The sequence below is a fragment of the Barbus barbus genome, assembly GCF_936440315.1.
Source record: "Barbus barbus genome assembly, chromosome: 38".
Classification (NCBI taxonomy): domain Eukaryota; kingdom Metazoa; phylum Chordata; class Actinopteri; order Cypriniformes; family Cyprinidae; genus Barbus; species Barbus barbus.
In genome coordinates this window covers 181041-204711 of record NC_136716.1, presented here as the reverse complement: position 1 = coordinate 204711, position 23671 = coordinate 181041, and the positions used below count along the sequence as shown (strand labels likewise).

Below are 23671 nucleotides of genomic sequence, written 5' to 3'. Positions count from 1 at the left end.
TTTTACTCTTATTTTACTGTATAGTTGTATGTACATATGTTTAAACTGTATTTATCTGTATCTGAACGTGTTTAATGTTAACTGTATGCACCAAGGGTCTGAGAGTAATGCAATTTCGATTCTCTGTATGTATGTACTGTACATGTGGAATTGACAATAAAGCTGACTTGAACTTGAACTTGAATTTCTAGGGGTGCCAATAATTGTGTCCAACGTGTGTTTGAGAAAAACATTTATTTCATAATGATATTTCCCCCCATTTTAAATTCTTATTATCCAATGAAAGGTTAGCTTTTTGTGAATTTTTTAAATAAAAGATCAAAAGGATTAACAAAGCAGGTTAATTTTCACAGTCTTCTTTGATCATATTTACCAAGGGTTCCAATAATTCTGACCACAACTGTATATTGATGAAACCGAGATCACGAACTTGTGCATAAAAGCAATCAGTCAGTGTTTTGGTGGATTGTTTCTTTATTCTTTTGCAAAATATCTAGTGAAAAAGAAAACAACAGATGCAAAACTGTAAGTGTTGTAGTCGCAAAACAGGACAGATCAGTGGACTGACAGCATGAAACAGGGGTGGACTGGTCCGTTACAATGACAATTATGTTCTTTGACATCATTATGACAGTGGGAAAATTACTAGAGGAGTGACAGTGCTGTGGCTCACAGAAATAATTAGACACAGTTTACACTGTTTCTTTAATAAGCGTGGTTGGCCACGAACAGAGACTCTCCCGCCGCTGCTCCGGTGTCTCCTTTGGAGGCGTATTTACCGATGGCGGCTGCGCTGTTGTTCTGTAGAGGAAATTCACACAGGATTAATGAAAACAGGAACAGTGAGCTGGGTGTGAAAAATGTTTGCAGATATCTACTGTTGCGCAGCACAAAGCAGAAACTTTGTGTGACTGAACTAAATTACAGAGTGCATCAATTGGGTTCCAGAAGTCAATCACATTCATTTTCTCCATAAGGGAGCTGATTTTGAACACTAATTTAAAAACTTTTAAATAGGACCTCCTGTGAGCTATGAGGTTGTTAACTGATAATATATGCTTTTGTTGAAGCCATCAGTCTGCATTATTTCAATTTATAGTTTATTTACATGTTTAACATTGATATGTTTGGTGAAAAACAACCTTACCCAACCAACTACCCTTACCAAAAAAAGTTTATCCAAATGTGCTATTAGTATACTAAAAAATAGGAAATTACACTTTTAGTCTACTTTTCATGTAATTCTCAGAAATATACTTAAAATGGCATTTAAGTACACTTGACTTATACTTAGAAAAAGTCGAAACATATTTGAGCTATACTTGTGCTCCTAGAATCTGTTTTCATTGTTATATGGTAGGAGGCGCTAGTACACATTTTCCGTACAGAATTTCCAAAAAACACAAGCCAAGAAGAAACCGAAACAACAGATGCTTCCAAATGAAATCTGACACGATCATCAGACATAAAACGGCATCAAAACTGTGTAACGTTATGGAAGAAAATGTCACCAATGAAGAGGTAATAATGACTGTCAAGCTTTGGGTGTTGATCTACTCCATCTACGTCTGATTATCATTCTGAATCCAATTCATAGTGTTTTTTCAGCTTTTTGTTCAAAATGTTCTTTATTTTTTATGAAACTTGCCCACATTCAAGTGTTAAAAATAGAATGCATGAAGCTAGAATAAAATGTTTTTGTTTACAAGCAGATACCCTGTTCTTTCTTTTTGATGTTTTGTATGTTCAGATATTCATATAATAAAATGTATACAAATTAATACCTGAAGAGGGACATAGTATACTTAGGCCCGGTTTCATAGACAGGACTTAGCCTAAACCAGGATTAGGCCATAGTTCAATTAGGACATTTAAGTAATTTTTATAAACATGTCTTAGAAAAAAACATTACTGGGGTGCATCTTGAGACAAAACAAAGGCACTGATATATTTTAAGATCAATCAGTGCAAGTTTTTTCATTTGAAACAGCTCAGACTCACATTTTAGTCTGGGACTAGGCTTAAGCCTTGTCTGTGAAACCGGGGGTGAAAGTATGTAAAGTTCACTTAAAAAAAAAAAAAAAAAAAAAAATATATATATATATATATATATATATATATATATATATATATATATATATATATATATATATATATATATCTGGCCCTCTTCGGTCATTTTTGACCGAAAAATTTTACATTTTGAAATTTTAAAAATCTTAGCTTCATCGGAATGAGATGACACTTGGTGACTTCTGTCACATTAGCAATATGAACACACAAAAAAATCATGGACATGATTCGGATATGTTGAAGGGTCAAAAAAAAAATCACACTTTACTTTTTTGCGGTCAAAAATGACCGACATAGGAAATGAATGGGAAATACGAAAAAATGTGAAAAGTCAGTGAATCTTTTGGTGGTACAAACTACAAATCAGTCACTGGTCAGAAAAAAAGTGTGCAGCAATCAAGGGGTGACTGTCTGGAATATCAGGAGTGCAAAATAGACACCCACACATGCGCACACACACACAGAGAAATTAGCAGGTAAGACAATTTTAGGGTTGGTGACTGCAGAGCTGGTCCCTCCGCGGCTTGTGCCTCACCTCATCTAATCTTTTAGAATGTCTAGATATATATCTAAATGCAAAACCTAAAAAATTATGAAAATTATGTCTAATAAACAACAGGAATCCAAAAGCCTCTGTATATATCTATATAGGGTGCTAATACAAGAAGGTTACGCAACATTACAGTTGCGTACAACATTACATACGTTTTTATTTTTTAATGCCTTCAGATGGCCCAATTCTCACTTCAAAAAAATGGATTTTAAATGCCTTCACTATTTTAATGTGAAATATTGCATTTATTAAAAATAGTAAAAAAATAAAGAAATTAAAAAATGTAAAAAATTCACATGAATTCCTATGTAGAAAATAGCTCATTAAAATTGTATAAATATTGCATAGTATCATAAAATTCCCTCAAAATCATAAATAATAATAAAACAATATTATTGAACAAAAATATATTACATTGATTTTCCTGAAAAAAAAAAAGTTACATTTCAAGGCTTCGGTCACTTTTGACCGCGAAGAAGACAAGTGTGACTCCTAAACGAAGAAGGCCAGAGGGTTAAAAGTATACTTTTACATACTAGAAAGTGGGTCAATTTAGTCCCAAGGAGTATTGAAATAGTACACTTACAAGTATACTACTAGTGCACTGATATTTGTATACTTACTACATAAAGTACACTTAAAAATATACTTGAACTTTAATAATTTTTTTTTTTAAATAAATTAAACTTGATGTATACTACTATTTGGTAAGGGTAACCTTACCTAAATCCCCACCAATCAGGAATCAAAACAAACAAATCACACCAAAAGATCTTTAGCTACCCGTCCCGTCCCAAGAAGCATTGCAAAGGACATAATCAAGTCTCAAATTACTAAATATTTGTGTATATCTGCGTATTTTGGAATAAATGTAAAATATACTGTTTCTGTATAGAAAATCAACATCTTTAAATTAGTACTATATATATTATTTGTCATTTGCAATGCTTGATGAGATGCAATGCTTCTTTCCCTCAGATTCACAGTCTTGTACCTTAATTTATACCTTTTTGTCTGGATTTCAAATGTCAAATTTTTGTTTTTGCTTCAAATTATAGTTTGTAATGTTAGAATTCAACCCATAGCAGGTTAGTTTGGTTCATGGCTTATAATTCTTCTTGAAGACACTTTAAAAATCCTTATAAGAAAAATGAACAAGGAAAACACTCAAGATGGAACCAAGATGACTAAAAAAGTGACCTCTATAAACGTGGAGTGGGACTTTTAAAATGGGAGGAAAGAGGAAACTAACTAAAGTGATTATTAATGACATAATGTGGAGTGTCGCTCATAAAGAAGGTGGGGTAATTCGACAGCTGCTATTAGTGGTCTGTCATACTGTCTGTAAACGACCTCACAAAGACAATGATCTGTGATTCCAGTTCCTCAAGTGATTTTGGGATCATACATGTCTATAAGTATGACAGACCACTATTATGTCATTAATAATCACTTTAGTTAGTTTCCTCTTTCCTCCCATTTTAAAAGTGCTTCTTGGGAGGGGACGGGTAGCTAAAGATCTTTTGGTGTGATTTGTTTGTTTTGATTCCTGATTGGTGGTGATTTAGGTAAGGTTACCATCATTGTCTTTGTGAGGTCGTTTACGTACTATGGCTCTCTTGACAAACTCCTCCTGGCAGGCCTTGCCATTCTCCTTCTTGCCCCCCCAGGCTTTCAGTGCGGAGGCTTGCAGGGCCCGGCCGTAAGAGAAGGTGAGGGCCCAGGGTTTGCTCAGGGGACACTGGTTAATGGTGCTTAGATTGATGGAGGCCTCCTCCTCGCTCTGGCCTCCGGACAGGAAGGTGATGCCTTTGGGAGAAGAAGATGATAGAGTTTAGCATTGTGATCTTTGTATTATAAATGACGAACCATTTGGATTATAAATGATTAGATAATGTATAAATTGCACATAACATTATTCTTACATATAGTAGTGGTGTCATGATACATTGATATGAACTGATATATCAGTCAAATGTTGAACTATGTAATGTTTTGAACATAATGAACAAAAAATCTGTATATTTTTACATATCTATGAGATATATTAGAAGACTTGATTGTTATAAAAAGAAGCAGCTATGTTAACGTGTTTCCTTAATATCTACAAACATAATGTGTTATTTTTTTTGGCTATAGAAGAGTCAAAAAATTACATGCAGCACCTTTTAAAAATTAAATGTTTGTGCTTGACTTAAAATTATAAAAGTTTACTTAAGTTGCTATTACTAATTGCGGCAGCATTTTATATCAGAATATCAATATACAAATCACAGACCACTGAACTTAATCAAATCATAATTGAATCCTGCCAATCCACAAATATTGTATTGCTGTTTTAGAGAATCAATGTCAGACTCGCCCAATATATAATCACATTCAATTCAGTTTTCCCAGATATTTATATACCAAATACTGGCGTTGTGGGATTAGAGGTGAAGATTATCACTGCATTCCATTCTGAAGGGCTCATCTCTATTCTCTCTTTATTTTACAGTGTTTACCCTCCCAAATGAGAGCTTTCGAAAGGATGAAGAGGGTAGGGGATTAAAAACTGTTCCTTCACGCACACTTCTGCAGCATGTTGCTGAGACAACTACAGAGGCGCCGTTTGTCCCACAATTAAATGAAGTTCCAAACGTATGTTCGGGAAGAGCCTAATCATTCAGTCCTGTCAGTCATCATTACAAGTCTATATAAGCAGCTGTCATTGCGCCGTCCCAGCGTCATTTCTTCCGGCATCCCTCCACCTCCCCATCTCCTCCTCTGTTTCTGTTTTTCCCCCTCTAGGTAGTACCACAATGGGGGGTTGCACTCGGTGCTCAAGCTGAACCTTGGGTTCGAACCTCCATTACAGACAGCAAGCCAAGTTTGTTTACCATTAACCATCAGGGCCCGTATTCACAAAACATATTAAGGCTAAAAATGCTTTCCTGTAGCTCAAATAGTAGAGCATGGCGCTAGCAACGCCAAGGTCATGGGTTCGATTCCCAGGGATAAAATGTAAAAACTGTAACTTGAATTCAATGTAAGTCGCTTTGGATAAAAGCGTCTGCTAAATGCATAAATGTAAATGTAAAAGTAGCTCATAACTCGCCAGAAAATCTCAAAAACAATGGGCTTGTCGGTCCTAAATTTAGGACTCCTAAATTTTTGCTCTAAGAGTATTTCACAAAGCGTTTTAGCACTAAAACTAGCTCCTAAATCTGTGAAACGTTAGTAGTGAAGAGGACTCTTAAGTCACTAAGACCAAACCACAAACTATCCTAAATTGGTGGTTGCCGGCAATCTGCCTCAGAATGTAAACATTTTAGAAATATTTGACGATAATGAGCTTTTATAAACATATCACCTTTGGTTTTGGAGGTTATCCCAACTTCATATTTTCCATTGATTATATGCTTGTTTTCATTAACCAGCTGGGCAAGAAGTAACGTCTCCGGTTACTTAACTGTAACCTTGTTCCCTGAGAAAGCGGAACGAGATGCTGCGCTGCTCAGCGCATTGGGAACGCCTTTAGTCGTGACCAGCTGTGAATATTGTGTGTAACACGTCAATAGAATTGACCCGGAGGTAATATAGCCTCGGTCGATGACATCATCGGCGTGCGCCCGCAACACGAGGCTATAAAAAGATGAGCCACAGGTGCATCATCAGGATATTTTGTCTGAAGAGCAGTCCTGGGACATCTTCAGCACGGCAAAGCAGCGCAGCATCTCGTTCCGCTTTCTCAGGGAACAAGGTTACAGTTAAGTAACCGGAGACGTTCCCTTTCGAAAGCTACAATCGATACTGCGCTGCTCAGCGCATTGGGAACGAGAATACCCACGCCGCCATGCTTGGAAATGTCTGGACCCCACGGTTGTGCAGGTGTGCCCACAAGAACGCAAGAAGGCCTCAGACATTAGCTTGTGACATTGACTCAAGGACATGAGAGCCCGGAGTGGCATGAACATCCAAACTATAAATCTTATGAATGTGTGCGGAGAGGACCAACCTGCCGCATCACAAACCTGTTGTAAGGGGGCACCCCTTGCCAAAGCACTAGAGGAGGCGACCCCCCTGGTGGAGTGAGCCCTAAGACCTATTGGCGAAGCTTGTCCGCGCGCCTCATAAGCAAGAGCAATAGCATCCCTGACCCAATGAGACATGGTCTGCTTGGTGGCAGCTGCTCCTCTGTTACTACCACCATAACAGACGAAGATTCCACAGGTCGGGCCTGGGATGGAATATCGTGCCCTTCGCCTGAGACAGAAGGTCCCTCCTCTCCGGAATCGCCCACGGCGAGCCGTGGAGGAGAGATATTATCTCCGAGAACCACACTCTGTTCGGCCAACGCGGCGCTATTAGCAAGAGGCAAGACCCTTGTTGGCGAACTCTGGCTAGAACTCCCGGGAGCAGAGAAACTGGAGGAAACGCATACAGGCGCATCTTTGAGGATTGGCTCTTGGATGAAATCCTCTGGCTTTCAGCCACAACTGAAACGGTCTCATGTGCAACAGCCCCAGAGGAATCACCGTGGATGCTGAAGCCATGTAACCTAACATCTTTTGGTACTGACGAACAGTGCGATCTTGACCTAGCCTGACTTTGCTCATGGTCTGCCGAATGGTCTCGATACGAGCGGGAGTCAGTTGTGCCCGCATCGTGATCGAATCCCAAACGATCCCGAGATAAGTCGTTCCATGGGTAGGAGAAAGAACACTTTTCTTGGTGTTGAGTCTCAACCCTAGAGAAACTAGATGAGCTAACACGATGTCTCTGTGTTGGAGCGCCATCTCTCGCGATTGTGCTAATATTAACCAATCGTCGATGTAATTCAAAATGCGAATGCCCTGGAGTCGTAATGGAGCCAGTGCTGCATCCATGCATTTTGTGTATGTGCGGGGTGACAAGGCTAGGCCGAATGGAAGAACCCGAAATTGGTATGCTTCGCCCCCGAAAGCGAACCTCAGGAATTTCCTGTGTTGTGGCAATATTTCTATGTGAAAATATGCGTCCTCCAGATCGATCATGACGAACCAATCGTGATGTTGAATTTGCGTCACGACCGTCTTGACGGTTAACATCTTGAACTTGAGCGCTTTGACTGCACAGTTTAAGCCTCGAAGATCTAAGATTGGACGCACCCCCCCATCCTTTTTGGGAACCAGGAAGTATCTGCTGTAATAGCCCAACTCTCTCTCTGGAAGAGGAACATGTTCTATGGCCTCTTTGCTCAGAAGAGTTTGCAGCTCTTGTGACAGTACGTGCATCAGCTCCGGTTTCACGGAAGTGAAAACCACGCCATTGAAACGCGGAGGACGACGAATAAATTGGATTCTGTATCCTATCTGCACTGTGCTTAATACCCACGCAGAAATGCCTGGCAGAAGTTTCCACGCTGCCAGACTCTCTGAGAGTGGTATTAATTTTAATACTTCCTTTTGAGGGGATGTTAGATGTTCCGCGTCCGGAATGACAGCCGGAAACAACGGAACATCTAACATTTCGCTGGAAACCGCTGCCCCCCGAAGCACGCGAGGTGGCAGGGATGGAGTGGTTTTGTGAGGGTAGCGGGAAGGGGCGAAGAGATCTTGAACGCGCCCCATCCCGCGGGGGACTACCCCCACCAGATTGGGCGCCAGACCATCAGGACTTTCGCTTCTTGTTAATAATAGTCCTGAGGTCTGGCTTGGGAGGTTGCTGAGCGCGGCAAGCCTGTCCCCAGTCTCTACGAGGGGGAGCACGCTCCGCCACGCTCTGCTTTTTAACCTCCCTAGCTTTTGAAGGACCGGCGCGGGTCTGGGTGGCAGACGGCCCCTCCCCTTGAGTGCGGCGAGGAAGGAACTGAACGAATGCTTCTTCGTGTTTCTTCACCTCTTTAAATCTGGCCACTACGGTGTTCACGGAGTCGCCAAACAAACCAGAGGGAGAAACAGGGGAGTCTAACAGAAACAAACGATCGTTCTCTTTAATACCTGTCAGATTCAGCCACAGGTGCCTCTCCGTGCTGACTAAAGCACTCATTGAACGGCCGATGGCACGGGCCGTTTGCTTGGTCGCACGGAGAGACAGATCTGTGGCTCGACGAAGCTCAGAGAACGCCTCCTCGTCGATGGTACTGCCCATACTCAAATCCTTCAACAGGTCAGCCTGGTATGCCTGTAACAGTGCCATAGTGTGCAGCGCAGCACCAGCCTGACCTGCAGCTTGGAAAGCTTTACCCACTAGTGATGATGTTATACGACAAGGTTTAGTGGGGAGGGTAGGTTTCTTTATCGAAGATGCGGCTTCGGGCGAGAGATAGCTCGCGAGCATCTCTTCAACCCGAGGCATCTCCGTATACCCCCGCGACTTTGCACCCACGATAGTCGAAAAAGTCGACAACATAATATAATAATTGAATATTATTTGAATATGGCAACATAATATCGCACTCTACAATACTTCTATGAATGAATCTCTGACAGAAACTATGAGCCAATCACTGTGAGCATAGTTAATGAGCATGCTGATATCACCCATAGCAACAAGGTCAACCCCGCCCCTTACTCTTAGCTTAAAGGCCTTTCCACACTGAGCTTGAGGTGAATCGCCGACGAACGTTGCTTTCACACCGAGCGCGAAACAAATGCTCACCTTCTGCTAATTCATGCCTGCACGCTAGGGGACACAGACCAACAATGTATTTTTCCATTGTCTCATATCTGGATTTAACATCTAAATTAAGATAAACAAAGTTTGTTTCTACACCAGAAACACAATCTATCTATAATGCTTATAAGAATAGGCTACATCCTAAAATATAATTAGCATAAGTACAATTAGCATCAAGCTACACTTGAAAATATATTTAATTATAGTATATGCTTACCCACTTTAAACCATCATCGAGTGCTTGTAATAACTTCCGATTGTGATTTATAGTTGATTTTGATTCCATAACAAGCAGACACATGTGGATGTGAAGAGACACGTGTTTTGTATGTTTAATAACGCTACGCTGCTAATATTTGTCATAAACATGCTTTATTGCTATAATCATGTCTATTTGCTTTCATATTTCATGTGTAGAAAAATGTTTCCCTCTATTTTTTTTTTAAATACGGAAGATCTAGAGTGAACGCGCTCGGACACTCGCACACGTGGAAGAAAACGGACGGTGCTCTACAGATCACATGATTCAGTGGAGAATTATAAGAAATGTTGGACGAAAAAAAATAGCATTTTCGGTGTGGGAATGTTCGAATGTTGTCTATGTGGAAGCATCCATAGGAAGCTGTTGTTTTATTCCAGCGCGTCATCGCGTCCGAAATTCGTTTCGCTCATGGTGGAACGGCCTTAAAGGTGCCATAGAATGAAAAACTGTCTTTACCCTGGCATATTTAAATAATAACAGTTCTGTACATGGAAATGACATACAGTGAGCCTCAAACACCATAGTTTCCTCCTTCATATGTAAATCTCGTGATTAAAAAAGACCACTGAAAAACCGGCGAATCAGAACATAACACCGACTGTGACGCAACAGTCGGGATCACTACGCCCCCAACATTTGCATAAACCCGCCCTTGTTCTAAGCCGGCCGAACCATCAGAAGCTCTGCAGGTATTGTAAATAAACAAGCGCGGACAACAGCGAAAATAACACAATAAATGTTATGTTCCAGGCCGTGCAGGGGGTGTGAAGTGCAGGGATGGGTTGGTGTCTGTATTCAGAAAGGCACAGAAAGCAAATAACGCGAGCCACTAAAGGGACATGGTTAGCTCCTTGCTAGCGGTAGCCTGTTACAGTACATAAGATTTCACTCTCAGTAAGGAGAGATGAGGATGATGGCGAATGACTTACAGATCCTGAGCACCACTGACAAGCATCTGATCTTGTGAAATGTGTGGTAAGTACTGTTGCTCCATAATGTAAACATAGTTTGTGTGATCGCGTCTCTTGAAAGTGAAACTATAACGCGATCAATGGAACGTTCAAAAGCAGTTTCAATGCCTCGCATATTAATAACGGCTCCCTGATGCCCGCGTTTTATATACAGTATAATTACCCGACGATATAACAGCGAGAGAAAGTTTTTAAATATATATTTTCCTCCCTGTGCTTCCTTCTTGCTGATGAGCCGTACTGTGAAACAGCCAATCAGAGCAGGGCTCAACATTGAGCAGCACTGTGAAACAGCCAATCAGAGCAGAGCTCATTATTATTCATGACCCTGGCAAATAAGCCAATAACAGACCGTTTCATTCTAGGGAGAAATCCTAGGGTTGTAAATGGACATGTAAAATCGTTTCTGGAGATTTTTTGCCCTTACCTAAGCCACATACCTTCTGTGTAGATACCAGAGAACAATTTAAAATACTGTATCAATGCATTCTATGGCACCTTTAAGACTTCAACTATTCCTTAGTAAAAGTTTTTCTCAGCAGCTTTGTGAATTGGTTTTAAGAGAAAACTCTTAGCTAAAAACTTTTACTGCTATTTAGGAGAACTCTTAGTGTTAAGATAAAAAGTTTTGTGAATACGGGCCTAGGTCTGGATGGGTAGGCGAACTCGTGAAACCTGTGCAAAGAATCCATCAGGTGTACCCTTCAATATAGCGGGCGTGATTGTCCAGAGGCAGGTGTATCCCGTGTGGGACACAGCGCAGGTGGAGCGACTCACCGGGGACGGCCGGTGGAACGGTGCGGCGCAGGGCAGTGACGGTGGACATGGCTATCTCCTGAGGAGAGTACTTGTGGGAGCAGGAGTGGCCAGCAGTCACCATGTTGGGTTTCAGCAGGGTTCCCTCCAGATACACATGATGGTCTGACAGAGCCTTGTACACAGCTGCCAGGACCTTCTCCGTCACATACTGGCATCTCTTCAGATCGTGGTCACCATCAGGCAGGATCTCAGGCTCCACAATGGGCACGATGCCATGCTGGCGGAGACAACAGCAACCAGTGTAAATTAATTGTAACACCTTGCCTATGTGAATGCTTTAAGTCTGTTTTCTGATAAGGGGCACAGACAGCAGAGAAACAAACAATAATTATAAGTGCAACAAAATACATGTATAGCCATACAAAATACATACCAAAAGTTTTCAATATTTTTTGTTGTTTATATCAACAAAAACATATTAATTATAACTATAAAAAAATTATATAAGGTGCATAATTATAATTATATATATATAAACTATATAAGGTTTATTCACTGTACGGCCAGAAGACAGAAATTCTGACAAAACACGAGAGTAAACATTGTTACAACTTTAAGGGTTTGATGGGTAGGGGAATTAATTGTTGTGTAGACTGCTGTCTAAAATCTCAGAGGTCATATATACATACTAGAGGTCTTCATGGGTCCACTTGGATCTGAAAACTCGAGGTCCGAACCGAGAGGGTTCAGGTCCAAAACTTCTATGAGTGCCTCGGACATGGTTCGGGTTTGGTATTAGCAGCCTCGGGAACTTTAAAATAAATGTGCTTTTTCCAAATGGACCCGATAAGACCCAGATTCTTTTAAACTATCCCGGATGCACACTTGCGCGTTCGTGTTAAGTGCATTTTTAAGAAATTCATCTTATATACAGTATATATGAGATCCATCAGGAAAAGCCACTTGATTTGTTATACTGCGTGTTCATGCCTTTTCTTTTTTGTGTGCAGAAGCTCTTCCCTGGAGATGAGGTAAATAACGTTGTTAAATCCATGATTTATAAGGCTATCGATTTAATTTTTTATCAAACTATTACGTTTATTTTTCAAATCCACTGGTCACAATTGAAAGCCGAACTCAGAAATAACATGTGTTCAACAGGTAGGAAAAATCTAAAGTAATAATAAATAAGTAAATAACTGAAAGAAATGGAGCAGTGGCCAAATCAGTCAGCAAGAGATTTTTCCTGACCGATGCGGGGCTGCTGGCTGTGCACACATCAATGGCGTTTACATTCGGGTCCAGTCGGGTTAGAAAATAAATGCCATCGGGTCGGTCTCGGGTCTAATTTCATCGGGTCTGTCTCGGGTCAGGTCTTTCTTTTTGAAAAATTGGTTTATGCATGTCGGGTTCGGATAAGAAGTGATTCAAAAATTCCATATTTAACCATTTTAAAGAAAATGCTTAATGTGGGTTAATGCATTAATGCAAATTTAAGTATACAAATTCAGTATACACTTTACTTTAAAACATTCTATATGCAGGCAAGCAGATGAACTCAGAATATGCAACATGCAAAATTAACATGCGATTTAAGCCCAGCTCACACTGTGTGATTTTGGCCATGACTTGGTCGTCTGAGACAAATTTTGAAAATCCTAAAATATTCCTATAATCTTACACTAAAATCTGTAGATCGCTGGTCGCTGGTCTGACATGTTCACCGACAGCCGATTAATGGCCGTTGGGATCAGATCTTATCTCCGACGAAATTCTGGCAGTGTCAGAACATTTTGCGCACTGTCCTGCAGTGTTCTTGTTGTTCTTGTTTATTTATGTAGCACAGTTTAGTACAACACCAGGTTGCCCAAAGTGCTTCACAATATAACAATCAATTTATATAAAAAACATCCATACACATGACAACACACATCACATAACAACATATAGGCACAATTAAAATAAATAAACCTGCATCACAACAACTCAGTCTTTAAAAGATGTGCTTTTAACATAGCTTTGAAAACCGGCAGTGAGTTAACAGATCTAATAGTAAGAGGGAGGTTATTCCACACTTTTGGACTGGCTCGTGAAAAAGCTCAATCTCCCTTGTATTTGTATTCTGTCCTAGTAAAACAAAGGAGGTGTTGATTTTTGGACCTCAGAGATCTCGAAGGAGTATAGACTGATACCATACTTGACACATACCCAGGGGCTAAATTGTGAAGGGCCTTAAAAACAAAAATAAGAATCCTATAAATAATTTTAAGCTGTACCGGCAGCCAATTTAGTCACGCAAGTAATGGAGTGACTGAGTCATCCATTCTTGCCGCTGCGTTCTGAATTCTCTGTAGGCGCCCCAATGCACCACAATCAACTCCAAAATAAAGGGAGTTACAATAATCCATTCGAGTGAAAACGATAGCCGTAATAGCTTTCTCCAAATCAGTAGTGGATAGGAATGGTTTCGTTTTCGCTAGGAAACATAAATGAAAAAAACAAGATCTCACAACCATTTTTATTTGCCTGTCCATCTTTAATTTACTATCCAAAACAAACCCAAGTCCTTCACATGGTTTTTAATAAAGTCAGCCAGGTGCGTTGAATTTAAACATTGAATTACTTCTTGATTCTTGGGGCCAAAAACAATTACCTCAGTTTTATCTTCATTAAGCATCAAAAAATTTGCAGCCATCCAGGCCTTTACCTCCTGTAAGCAAGCTACCAGAGCCGGCCCAAGGCATAAGCGAACAAACGCTGCTTAGGGCCCCGTGGCCACCAGAGGGCCTCCAAGAGTAGTCTACATTAAAAATGACCGTTTATTTTATCTTATATTCGTGATGTATGTCAATGGACAGTGGTAATTATACAAAAGTGAAATATTAAATAATTAAATATTCTATGCATATCATTTGATTATTTCCATAGTGACGTGTCATGCAGGCACACTAATGAGCATTTGATAATATGCGCCGGACGCTGCCGTGTGGATCTGTCACATTAACACATTAATTATCACGTAAATTCACCTATTTCTCCCGAAATACATGAAAGTAAGTGGTCAGTCAGCTGGGAGAAAAACAGAGTAAACTTTATGGTAAATGTGTAGCCTATTTGATAGGAATAAACCATGTCGTCCATTAATTGAAAGGATTATTATTACCGCTTTCCATAGAAATCATCGTGTTGCCTATAGCCTATAACAAACTAAATGTCTTTTTTTTTTTACTTAACTGAAGTGTATTTAAATGTCTGAAACCTCAAATAAACTGTATTTAGTTGAAAACACTGAACAGTTATGAAATATGAAAAGCACAGAGCGCGTCTTTCTTTATTTTTTTCGGAGCTCGTCTTTCTCTGGCTCAAAGGGTTAAAATCAATGGTGTTTTGCGGGTGGAGGGGGACAAATTCAACACGGGGGTTTTGTGGCACAAATCAGAGGTGCGTTTCTCAAAACCATTGTTAGCTAACTATGGTCGTTATTTCCACTGAACTCTATTTGTAACGACAGAACTTGCGACCATAGTTGCTTTTTGGAAATGCACCCCTGGTCAGATCAGTAAAAATTGCCATAACTGTCCTGGGTATATATTTTTGTAATAAAAATAAGCTTCTCCTCAGCCTACATTTTGCGTCTTTGCTATTATATTCCAATATCATTATGCCTCAATTAGCTAGATATAAATTAAGAGTTGTTGTTTTATATAGATGCTCACTGTTGTGTTTAATATTTATTATAAAAAAGTACGACTTGTAATAAAAGAACAACTTCGATTAATATTTATGTTAAAATAACATTCTGTTCTGTAAATGCATTGTCTGCTGATTTATTTAGCTACTTTTCAGCACATTAAGTATGCCACTTAATACTTTAACCCCCGGTTTCTTGTTTCACAGACAAGGCTTAAGCCTAGTCCTAGACTAAAATGTAAATCTGAGCTATTTCAGCTGAAAGAAACTTGCACTGACTGATCTTAAAACATGTCAGTGCTTTTGTTTTGTCTTATGATGAACACCTGTAATGCTTTTTTTCTAAGGCATGTTTATAAAAATCACTTATATGTCCTAATTGAACTATGGCTTAATCCTGGCTTAGTCTAAGCCCTATCTGTGAAACCGAGCCTAAGACTTTGAATGTTAAAGTGAAAATTAACACCTGACCACTGTTGTAAGTTTGCAACTGTTGCAACTGTTGTTCAAAACCACAGAAAGGTAAAAACATGCAGGCAGACAATGGTATGATGTAAGCAACACAGCTACAACAAACAAAGCTGATAATGGGTGTGTTAGATTTATAGTGTGTGAATAATCAAGCTTTGACAATAAACAGTCATATTGGCGGCACAGAGGGGCCCTCAAATAAAATTCTGCTTAGGGCCCCATAAAGGCTTGGGCCGGCCCTGCAAGCTACTAACACCTTTATAGAATCTGGGTTTGACTCTCTTACGGGTAGATAAATCTGAGTATCATCTGCATAGCAGTGAAATTATACTTTGTGTCTCCTACAACGAATGTCAAACTGTCTTCATTTTTCAAGGCAAGCCATGATCAGAATTAATGCTAGAGATTTCTTCTAACTGCTATAAACTCCGGTGCTCCCGTGCTCCGCTCACCTTCCTTTGCTATGATAAATAACTATTGCAATGCTTTTTTCGATTGGGTGAGTAGTGCTGCTTACACTATTCTTCTTAAATATGCCGGTATTGCTGCTTTTCATATACTTTTCCTGATAGCCAACATTTCAGCCCCGTGTGTAATGCAGGTCGCGGTCACTTAATGTGTGTGTGTGTGTGTGTTGAAAATGTAAGACTCCAGACAAGTTTCCTCATGGGCAGCCGTTTTTAACACATCTTGACTGTCGTACAGTCTGACATTACTGACAAGTGAGATTCCACAGTGTGACATGATCATAATGTTTGAACAGTCTGACAAGCAACAATCATAAAGGACAATTAAAAATCGCATAGTGTGTGCGTGGGTTTAGCCTGTTGCGTTTATATTCTAAGCTCATCTGCAAGCATCGTCAGTAAGGTGCATACTGGATTTGATATTTTTTAAACTGTCCCAAAATACTGCAGCAGGGAATGTATATGGATCACAAGTGGCCAAAACTTGCAGTTTGGTCACATAACTTTGTTTTCTTCCTTTAGAGAGATGATCTAAATATTCATGGCTTGAAACAGATGGAAAATTGACTGCACAGCTGCATGTTAGGGATGTTTTGCGCACCAGTCACGTGACTTAAATCTATGAATTGTGTTCATACCCACATGGAAAGAACCTATATGAGGATATATGCGCATATATGAAACCTATATGCAGTATATATGCACATATATGATAACATATATGCTGCATATATGCGTATATATGCCACATATAGGCAAAATTGAGGTGCATATATGTGCATATAAAGGCCATATAGGTCTCCTGTATTGCTTCTTTATATCCACATATAAGCCCTATATGTACATGTAAATGTAAATTTCGACATTTTGGGCTTTTATTTATGTTGTCTAGCAGCTATGGATTTTAATAATTTTACTAATATATAGGTAAACATATAGGTGCATATATGCACACATATATATACATGCATATATGTACCTATATAGGTACATGTATGCACGTATATGTGTACATATATGTATGCATATATGTGTACATATATGTACGCATATATGTGTACATATATGTGCATATATGTACATATATTATAGGAAAACGGACAATTTTATATATGTCACATATATTAAAAACATATATCAAAACCTATATTAAAACATATATGTTTATATAGGTTATTTCCGTGTGGGTAGAGTTAAGTGTTATGTCGCAGGCTGTAAAGTGGCTCACCATCTGGCAGATGCTGGCATAGCGGGCGAGTACATTGGCGTTCTCAATGATAGCCAGATGAGATGGAGTAGTGGGGGTGATCTTCAACACACAGCGCCATTTAGCAAAGTCAGCTCCATCTTTTTTATACTGAGCGCAGCGCTCGTACAGCCCGTCCAGACCTGAGGGGGGCATGTGTGAACATTTGTGCAAAGACAGAATAAAACTCATAAAATGAAGGATATGAAGAAAGGTCATCCATACCCTGTGTGGTTGTCTCTCCATTGGTGCCGGCCAGAGGTACAACACCCTTGTCCACCTTGATTCCGACCACCATGCCTCTCTCCTTGATCAGCTGAGAGAAAGGCTTGCCATCGTCAGTCTTCTGATAGAGCGTCTCATGGAAAAGGATGACTCCGCCGATGCAGGGCAGGATGCGATCATCTGCGGTGAAGAGCAGCTGACGGTACAGCCTTCTGTTCTCCTCTGTGTTCTCCGCGCTGATGCTCTGGAAGCGCTTTGCGACGCTGCCTAAAATGAGGCACGGTAAAAAGAAAGCCAGAGAATAAACAGAATCCTCCATTTGCAAGAACAAGCATTTTGAAAGCATGTTTAAGTGTTTATACCTGTGGACTCATCAGCTGCAAGAATTCCCTTTCCTGACGTGACGATCCTCAGAGCGATATCGCTCAGCTCTTTCTTCTGATCGGGGCTCAGGAAGGAATATGCGTGTGGCATCTTTACTGGAAGGAGGAAAATGAAATCAGGAACAAAGCAGACAGTAGCCAAATAGGTTAATGTGATAGGCAATACACTGATGGTACAGGTAATACCGTGGAACATACTAACGAGACATGAAGTACTAATTTCAGTGTCAGTAGTGTCATCAAACAGATGGTTGTTTTCAAACAGGTTTCACGAAAACTTTCCCAATCGGTTTGCCACAGGTTAGTCAAACAGATAATTCTGCACCAAACTTGCTCCACTGGTTTAGTCAAATTTGGGCTGGAAAACTAGAGAGTGCTGCAAGGATGACATATTTTCGAGGTGAACCTATATGTTTGCATCATCCTAGTTTGATAAAAAAAAACAGAAGTATTTTCCCATAGGCTTTTGGATTGCCAAGAATAAGCTCTGTGACCAACAAGAGTTTATGATTCTTACATGCTTTGTTCATCATGATGATCTTCACAAAGCCTAAATACAATCACCCAAAGTAAAAAGGTAAATTTAGGCTACAAACAAATGACACCATGCATGGTTTCACAACTTCAGTGTTAATCCCAAAGTCTCTTTCAGTCTTTATTTAAATTTCTACAAATTTTTATTTAAAATTCACTAGTGAGTGAATGAGTTCTGTTTTTCGTCCCATTTAGTGACATTTTAGCAACCACCTTTTTATCAGAAACATGAAAGCTTAAATAAATCTGAGGTATTACTGATGTTTTTTATGTTGTAGAATAAAGCATGGAAATGTCCTGAGCTTGTGTTCACCACAGGCCTTATTTCAGGCATTTAACCAAAAGCTCGCTCAAAAAACTCATTGATAAACTAATTTTGTTGTGTTAGGACTCATTCCTGCAGCGCTCTATGGTTTTCTTATAGTTGGCTTTGTTTAAGCTGGTATAGGAGCAAGTATTGTAATGCTGAAAAAAAAATGACACACATGACTTTTAATGAGTACAATACCATGGTATTTCTTTGACATGTCCAAAGAAATTAGCATTTCATTTCAAAATGAAAAATGAAATAAAGTGCAGAATGTGTAATGTGATGTAGGAGATATAATGCATTAAAAATCATAACCTACACTTTCAGCACTGAGCTCTTGGTTGTTGCAGGAAGTACTGTAATTTCCTTTTTGGAATAAAACATCTGCTAAATAATTAATGGTGACTCTAAGGGATGTTGTGATGAGGAAGTGTTTTGACGAATTTTTAATCTAAATACAAGGGAGGTAGTTTTTTTTTTTTTTTAACCATATCTCAAAAAACTGCCTGCAATTGTCAGACATGTATGACTTGAAAGTTAAGATCCTCCTTTTTTATAGAGAACTTCTGCTTTATTTATTAGGGTATAGGGAAATATATTGTGACAGTATGCTTAAATACTGCTCTTCAAATGTATTTTTATTTTCATTTCCTCATTATGACTGTCGCTTACTCCTGCTGTCTGTTCTCCTCAAGAGTTCTGTACATGTCAAGCCTTGCTACTCTCATTGTTGACCTTTATGTGAGTTATGTAGGACGAGCTCTTTTCCTGCCACCCCCTTCATCCACTGATTCTACCTTTGCCCTTTTTGACACTACTGCTTAAGAGTTCAGACTATATATAAACTAGCGCCTACCAGCTGCACTGGTGTAGATGTGCTGTTCTCGCACGAGGGTATATATGTCCAAAAAGTATGTATGTATATTGTTTTCTTTTGTTCTGTCTGTTCCATTGGTGAACATCAAAGGCTACAACCAATAAAGTATTTGATTATTTCTGCACTTTAACCCCTTTTTCTGTACTTAAAGTCCCAAGAAGTTATACTGATGATATATTATTTTTTATAATTAACGAGCCACTGGTTATAAAAAAAAGCTATAAAATGATAGCAATATCAGAAAAATACAGTCATATAGAAGGCCTAGTACAGTTGCATTGTAACATTGGGCTGACAGAAGCTTGCCAATGCAATTTATTCATATTCATTATGAATAATACAGTGACTGTTTCGAATCAATCCAAATGAATCATTTGGAATGGTTTAGGTGTGATTTACTAAAGGGCTCTGTTGTGTGAATATCATTAAAATCAGCTCAAGATTGTTGCATTTCTGCAATAGTTAGAAAAATTGTCTAATATTTACATGGAGATTTATATTGCTTTGGAATATTGCCATTTTTATCATTAAACATGTCAATCATGTTTGATCTAATGGTGTCAATATTGGTAGTGACCATACTGGTATGCTGTGAGAGTCAAATGCAAAAAATTATTAATTTATCTAAAATTATTTGAAAAATAAATATTGTTTAATTGCTTTAAAGCATCTTGATCTTGCTCCAAAAGCCAACTACATATCAGAATCCTTTAGATTTATAGTCAGACTTTTGGAATATTTAGCGCTACCAGCAACATCATAATAACTATTATCACAGTTCATCAGCTTAAGCACTTTGTCGCAGTTCTGAGTTCAGTAATCAGGAAGGAAATATGACTCTTGCTTCCTCCTCCTCTTTTTATTTGAAGTGTTTTGCTCCGATAAAGCCACCACACAACCACACTCTCCTATTTCTGTTGTTATCTTATTCATACTCATTAGCACTGTGATAGTCTTTTAATATCAATGTCCTGTTAAGACAGAATTTAAAATAATATTCTTACCTTTCTTGCTGAAAGGAGCACAGACCAAATGGAGCGACCCTTGAAGCGAGGGAGAGAGAAAGAGAAGGGGTGAGAAGAAAAGATCTGGCACAGACCACGACAGCTGCCTGTCCGATTTTCCACTGTATTTATCCAGCATTATGACCCCTCACATTCAGCTGTCCTGCTAAAATTAGCCCTATCCTGATACTGGAGACGGGTGGCAACATTCCCAAACACGCAAGAGAGCGAAGGAGACCGACAGAAGGGAGTGTGTGGGGTCAGAAGCCTTACAGTTGAGTGTGCTCTTGTGGAAATACGTTAAAAGCTGCATGAAGATGTCTAAAGAGGGAGAAAGGCAAACAAGTTGGCTAATATAAACAAGTGTCAGAATCTACAGCACGCACTGTTGTTGGAAACCTCATCCGACAATAGCAGCATGCTGACCCTTGACCTTTCGGTGGCTTTTGAACAGCCGCAGGATGAAGCCCTAGGTATTTTACTAATAGCCCTGGTTTTGTTGTTTATAATGGAAAAAAAAGTTTTATAGTGAGTGTATTAAATGTCCTATTAGAGGAATTAGGCAATATATTTATGGAAGACAGGGGTCAGAAGAGGTGGTTTCTGTTTGTTAAAATAATTGCAATTCCATTTGCCCCTATTAGTATTAAAGGAAATTACACAGCACCTTGAAGATGTAGAGTTTGTATTTGTAGATGTGCCTCTATTTACAGTCTATCAAAACTCCAAAAACATTCTTATACATAAAATTCACAGCAGGTTCCAGCTGAAATGAACATGAGAGGCAGTAAAACGCCAACAATTTTTTTTGCTATTCACGTTTACTCAAATCATGATTACAGGCAGGCGCGCAGATGGCATTAGGGACGGGGGGGACATGACCCCCCCAGATTCATAGTGACCCGATCCGTCCCCCTCACTGTCTCTACGAAAGGCAACATCAGTATACAGAGGATAAATCAGGGTTTCCGCTATGTACATTATCCTAAGTAGTGGCGGCCAGGCCACATGCGCTAAGCCATTTTTGAAAAACGCTTTTGACCGCAGTGTCTGACCGAGTCCCAAAACACGTGTAGCCAATCAGCAGTAAGGGGACGTGTCTTGTACTGATAGAGAGAAGAGAGACACATACTCTGTTTATACCATGGAGCAGCAGTACTAAGCCAGTACTGTCACGGTTTATGAATCCATTGTGTTCTTCATGTCACGTGTACTTGTGTAGGTCTGTGTGTTACATGTCTCCTTGTGTTTCTGGTAATTGTCATTGTTCTGATTTGGTTTCTCCCATTGTCTCCCCCCCATCGATCTGTCTGATTTGGTTTAGCCCTCATTATTTTGTATCCCCGTCACCTGTTCTCATTACCCTCTCCAGCTGCTGCTCATCTTCTCTTGGCTACTTAAACTCACTGCAATCTCTCCTGTTTGTCAGATCGTTGTTTGATGTCAGTGGATTGTTTCATCGTGTGTTCGTCCTTGGAAACTCTGGTTTGTCTTGTCTTGGTTATCGTGTCTTTGGATGTTCTACGTTGGATCACTCTTCACCATTCATCACCACGCTGACCATCAAAGTCTCTGCACCACCTACCCATCCGAGAGACTTCATTCATCCTTTCTGTTAATTTCTGCCATTGCACCGTCTGTCAATAAACTGGTTACTTGCATCTTTGTTTCCATCATCCTTGTGTTTCATAACAGAACGATCTGACCAACATGGAAGCAGCAAGTTCCAACCCTTCCATGTTGGAGGAGTTCATTCGGGCCAGCGTCTCTCGGATGGACGCTCAGGAGAAGAGCATGAGTGAGTCAGGACAGGCCATTCGTGCTCTTGTGGTGCAGGTGTCCGAGCTCACCCAACGAGTTCAACAGCTACAGGTTCCCGCTGCGCCGCCCACACCGCCCGCTCCCCTCGCACCATCCAGTGCCGCCTACCAGTCAGAGCCCCGATTACCAACTCCAGAGCTCTACAGTGGTGAGCCGAACTTTTGCCGAGCTTTCCTCACTCGTTGCTCCATGCACTTTTCATTACAGCTGAGGACCTTTGCCACCGAGGAGAGCAAGGTGGCATTCGTGCTCACCCTGTTGACTGGGAAGGCAGCATTATGGGGAACAGCGGTGTGGGAGAACCAGGATCCATGCTGCGCCTCGTTCCAAACACTCTCCGCCGAGATGAAGAGGGTGTTTGACCGCGCGCGCGGTCGCCGGGAGAGAGGCCGCGCGGGTCCTGGCGGATCTCAGACAGGGGGAGAGATCTGTCTTTGACTTTTCCATTGAGTTCCGGACCTTGGCGGCAGAGTGTCAGTGGAACGAGGAGGCGCAGTGGGACATGTTCCTGCATGGGCTGGCTGATCGCGTCCAGAACGAGATCTACGCCCTGGATCTACCCGCTACCCTCAACGGACTCATCGATCTGGCACTGCGGGTAGACGCTCGACTCTCCCGAGCCGAACGGCGGAGGTTACCCGTTCGGCTTCCCCCTGCGGAGACCCCTACAGCTCGAGCCAGCGGCGGGGACGCGGTCAGCCCCGTCTACGATCCCGAGCCCATGCAGGTCGGGCGAGCTCGGCTTTCGCGGGAGGAGAAGGAGAGGCGGAGATCCCAGGGCCTGTGTCTGTACTGTGGGGTGGCGGGGCACTTCGCCTACAGCTGCCCGGTAAAAGGGCCAGCCCGGCAGTAAGTTTGAGGCTACTGTCGGGTGGGATCTCCGCTGATAAGACCTCACCCAGATCGACCTCCACACTCCTCCCGGTGAGACTTAGATGGTCAGACTGCACTCACGACTGCTCTGCACTACTGGACTCAGGGGCCGAAGGTAATTTTATGGACCATTCCTTTGCACGCCGGACTCAAGTCACACTTCAGCCCCTCACTCACACCATCGCTGTCCATGCCCTCAATGGTCAAACTTTGCCCACCATCTCATTCATTACTGAACCCATCACACTCATTGTATCTGGCAACCACACCGAAACCATTTCATTTTACATTCTGGACTCCCCCCTGGCACCCATTGTCTTAGGACACCCCTGGCTCATTGAACACAACCCCCGGATTGACTGGCAGCTTAAGACCATATCAGAATGGAGCAATAAATGTCATGAGTCTTGTCTTGTGTCTGCTTGTCCGTCTGTCTCTGTTTCTGTGTTTCAGGAGAAGGCAGTGGATTTGTCTAACGTGCCCACGGAGTATCTAGACCTGAAGGAGGTGTTC

At 40.7% G+C, this 23671-nt stretch overlaps 1 protein-coding gene across 3 annotated transcripts in view; it reads right to left on the bottom strand.

Annotated features, from left to right (window-relative positions):
- Nucleotides 1–216: 216 nt before the first annotated feature.
- Nucleotides 217–23671, bottom strand: part of LOC306858075 (fructose-bisphosphate aldolase A-like) — a 51456-nt gene continuing 28001 nt past the window's right edge. Inside the window, exons 2-8 of one of the 3 annotated variants that reach the window (XM_079398462.1) lie at nucleotides 20465–20503; nucleotides 17719–17835; nucleotides 17357–17623; nucleotides 17114–17274; nucleotides 11276–11534; nucleotides 4236–4435; nucleotides 217–801 (exon numbers count right to left, since the gene is read on the bottom strand). In XM_079398462.1, the coding sequence (XP_079254588.1) occupies nucleotides 706–801; nucleotides 4236–4435; nucleotides 11276–11534; nucleotides 17114–17274; nucleotides 17357–17623; nucleotides 17719–17830 (1095 nt within the window). In that variant the 5' untranslated portion in view covers nucleotides 17831–17835; nucleotides 20465–20503 and the 3' untranslated portion in view covers nucleotides 217–705. Of the gene's footprint in view, nucleotides 802–4235; nucleotides 4436–11275; nucleotides 11535–17113; nucleotides 17275–17356; nucleotides 17624–17718; nucleotides 17836–20464; nucleotides 21384–23671 lie in introns of those variants that run through there. The other 2 variants (XM_079398463.1, XM_079398461.1) reach the window with 2 other exon arrangements.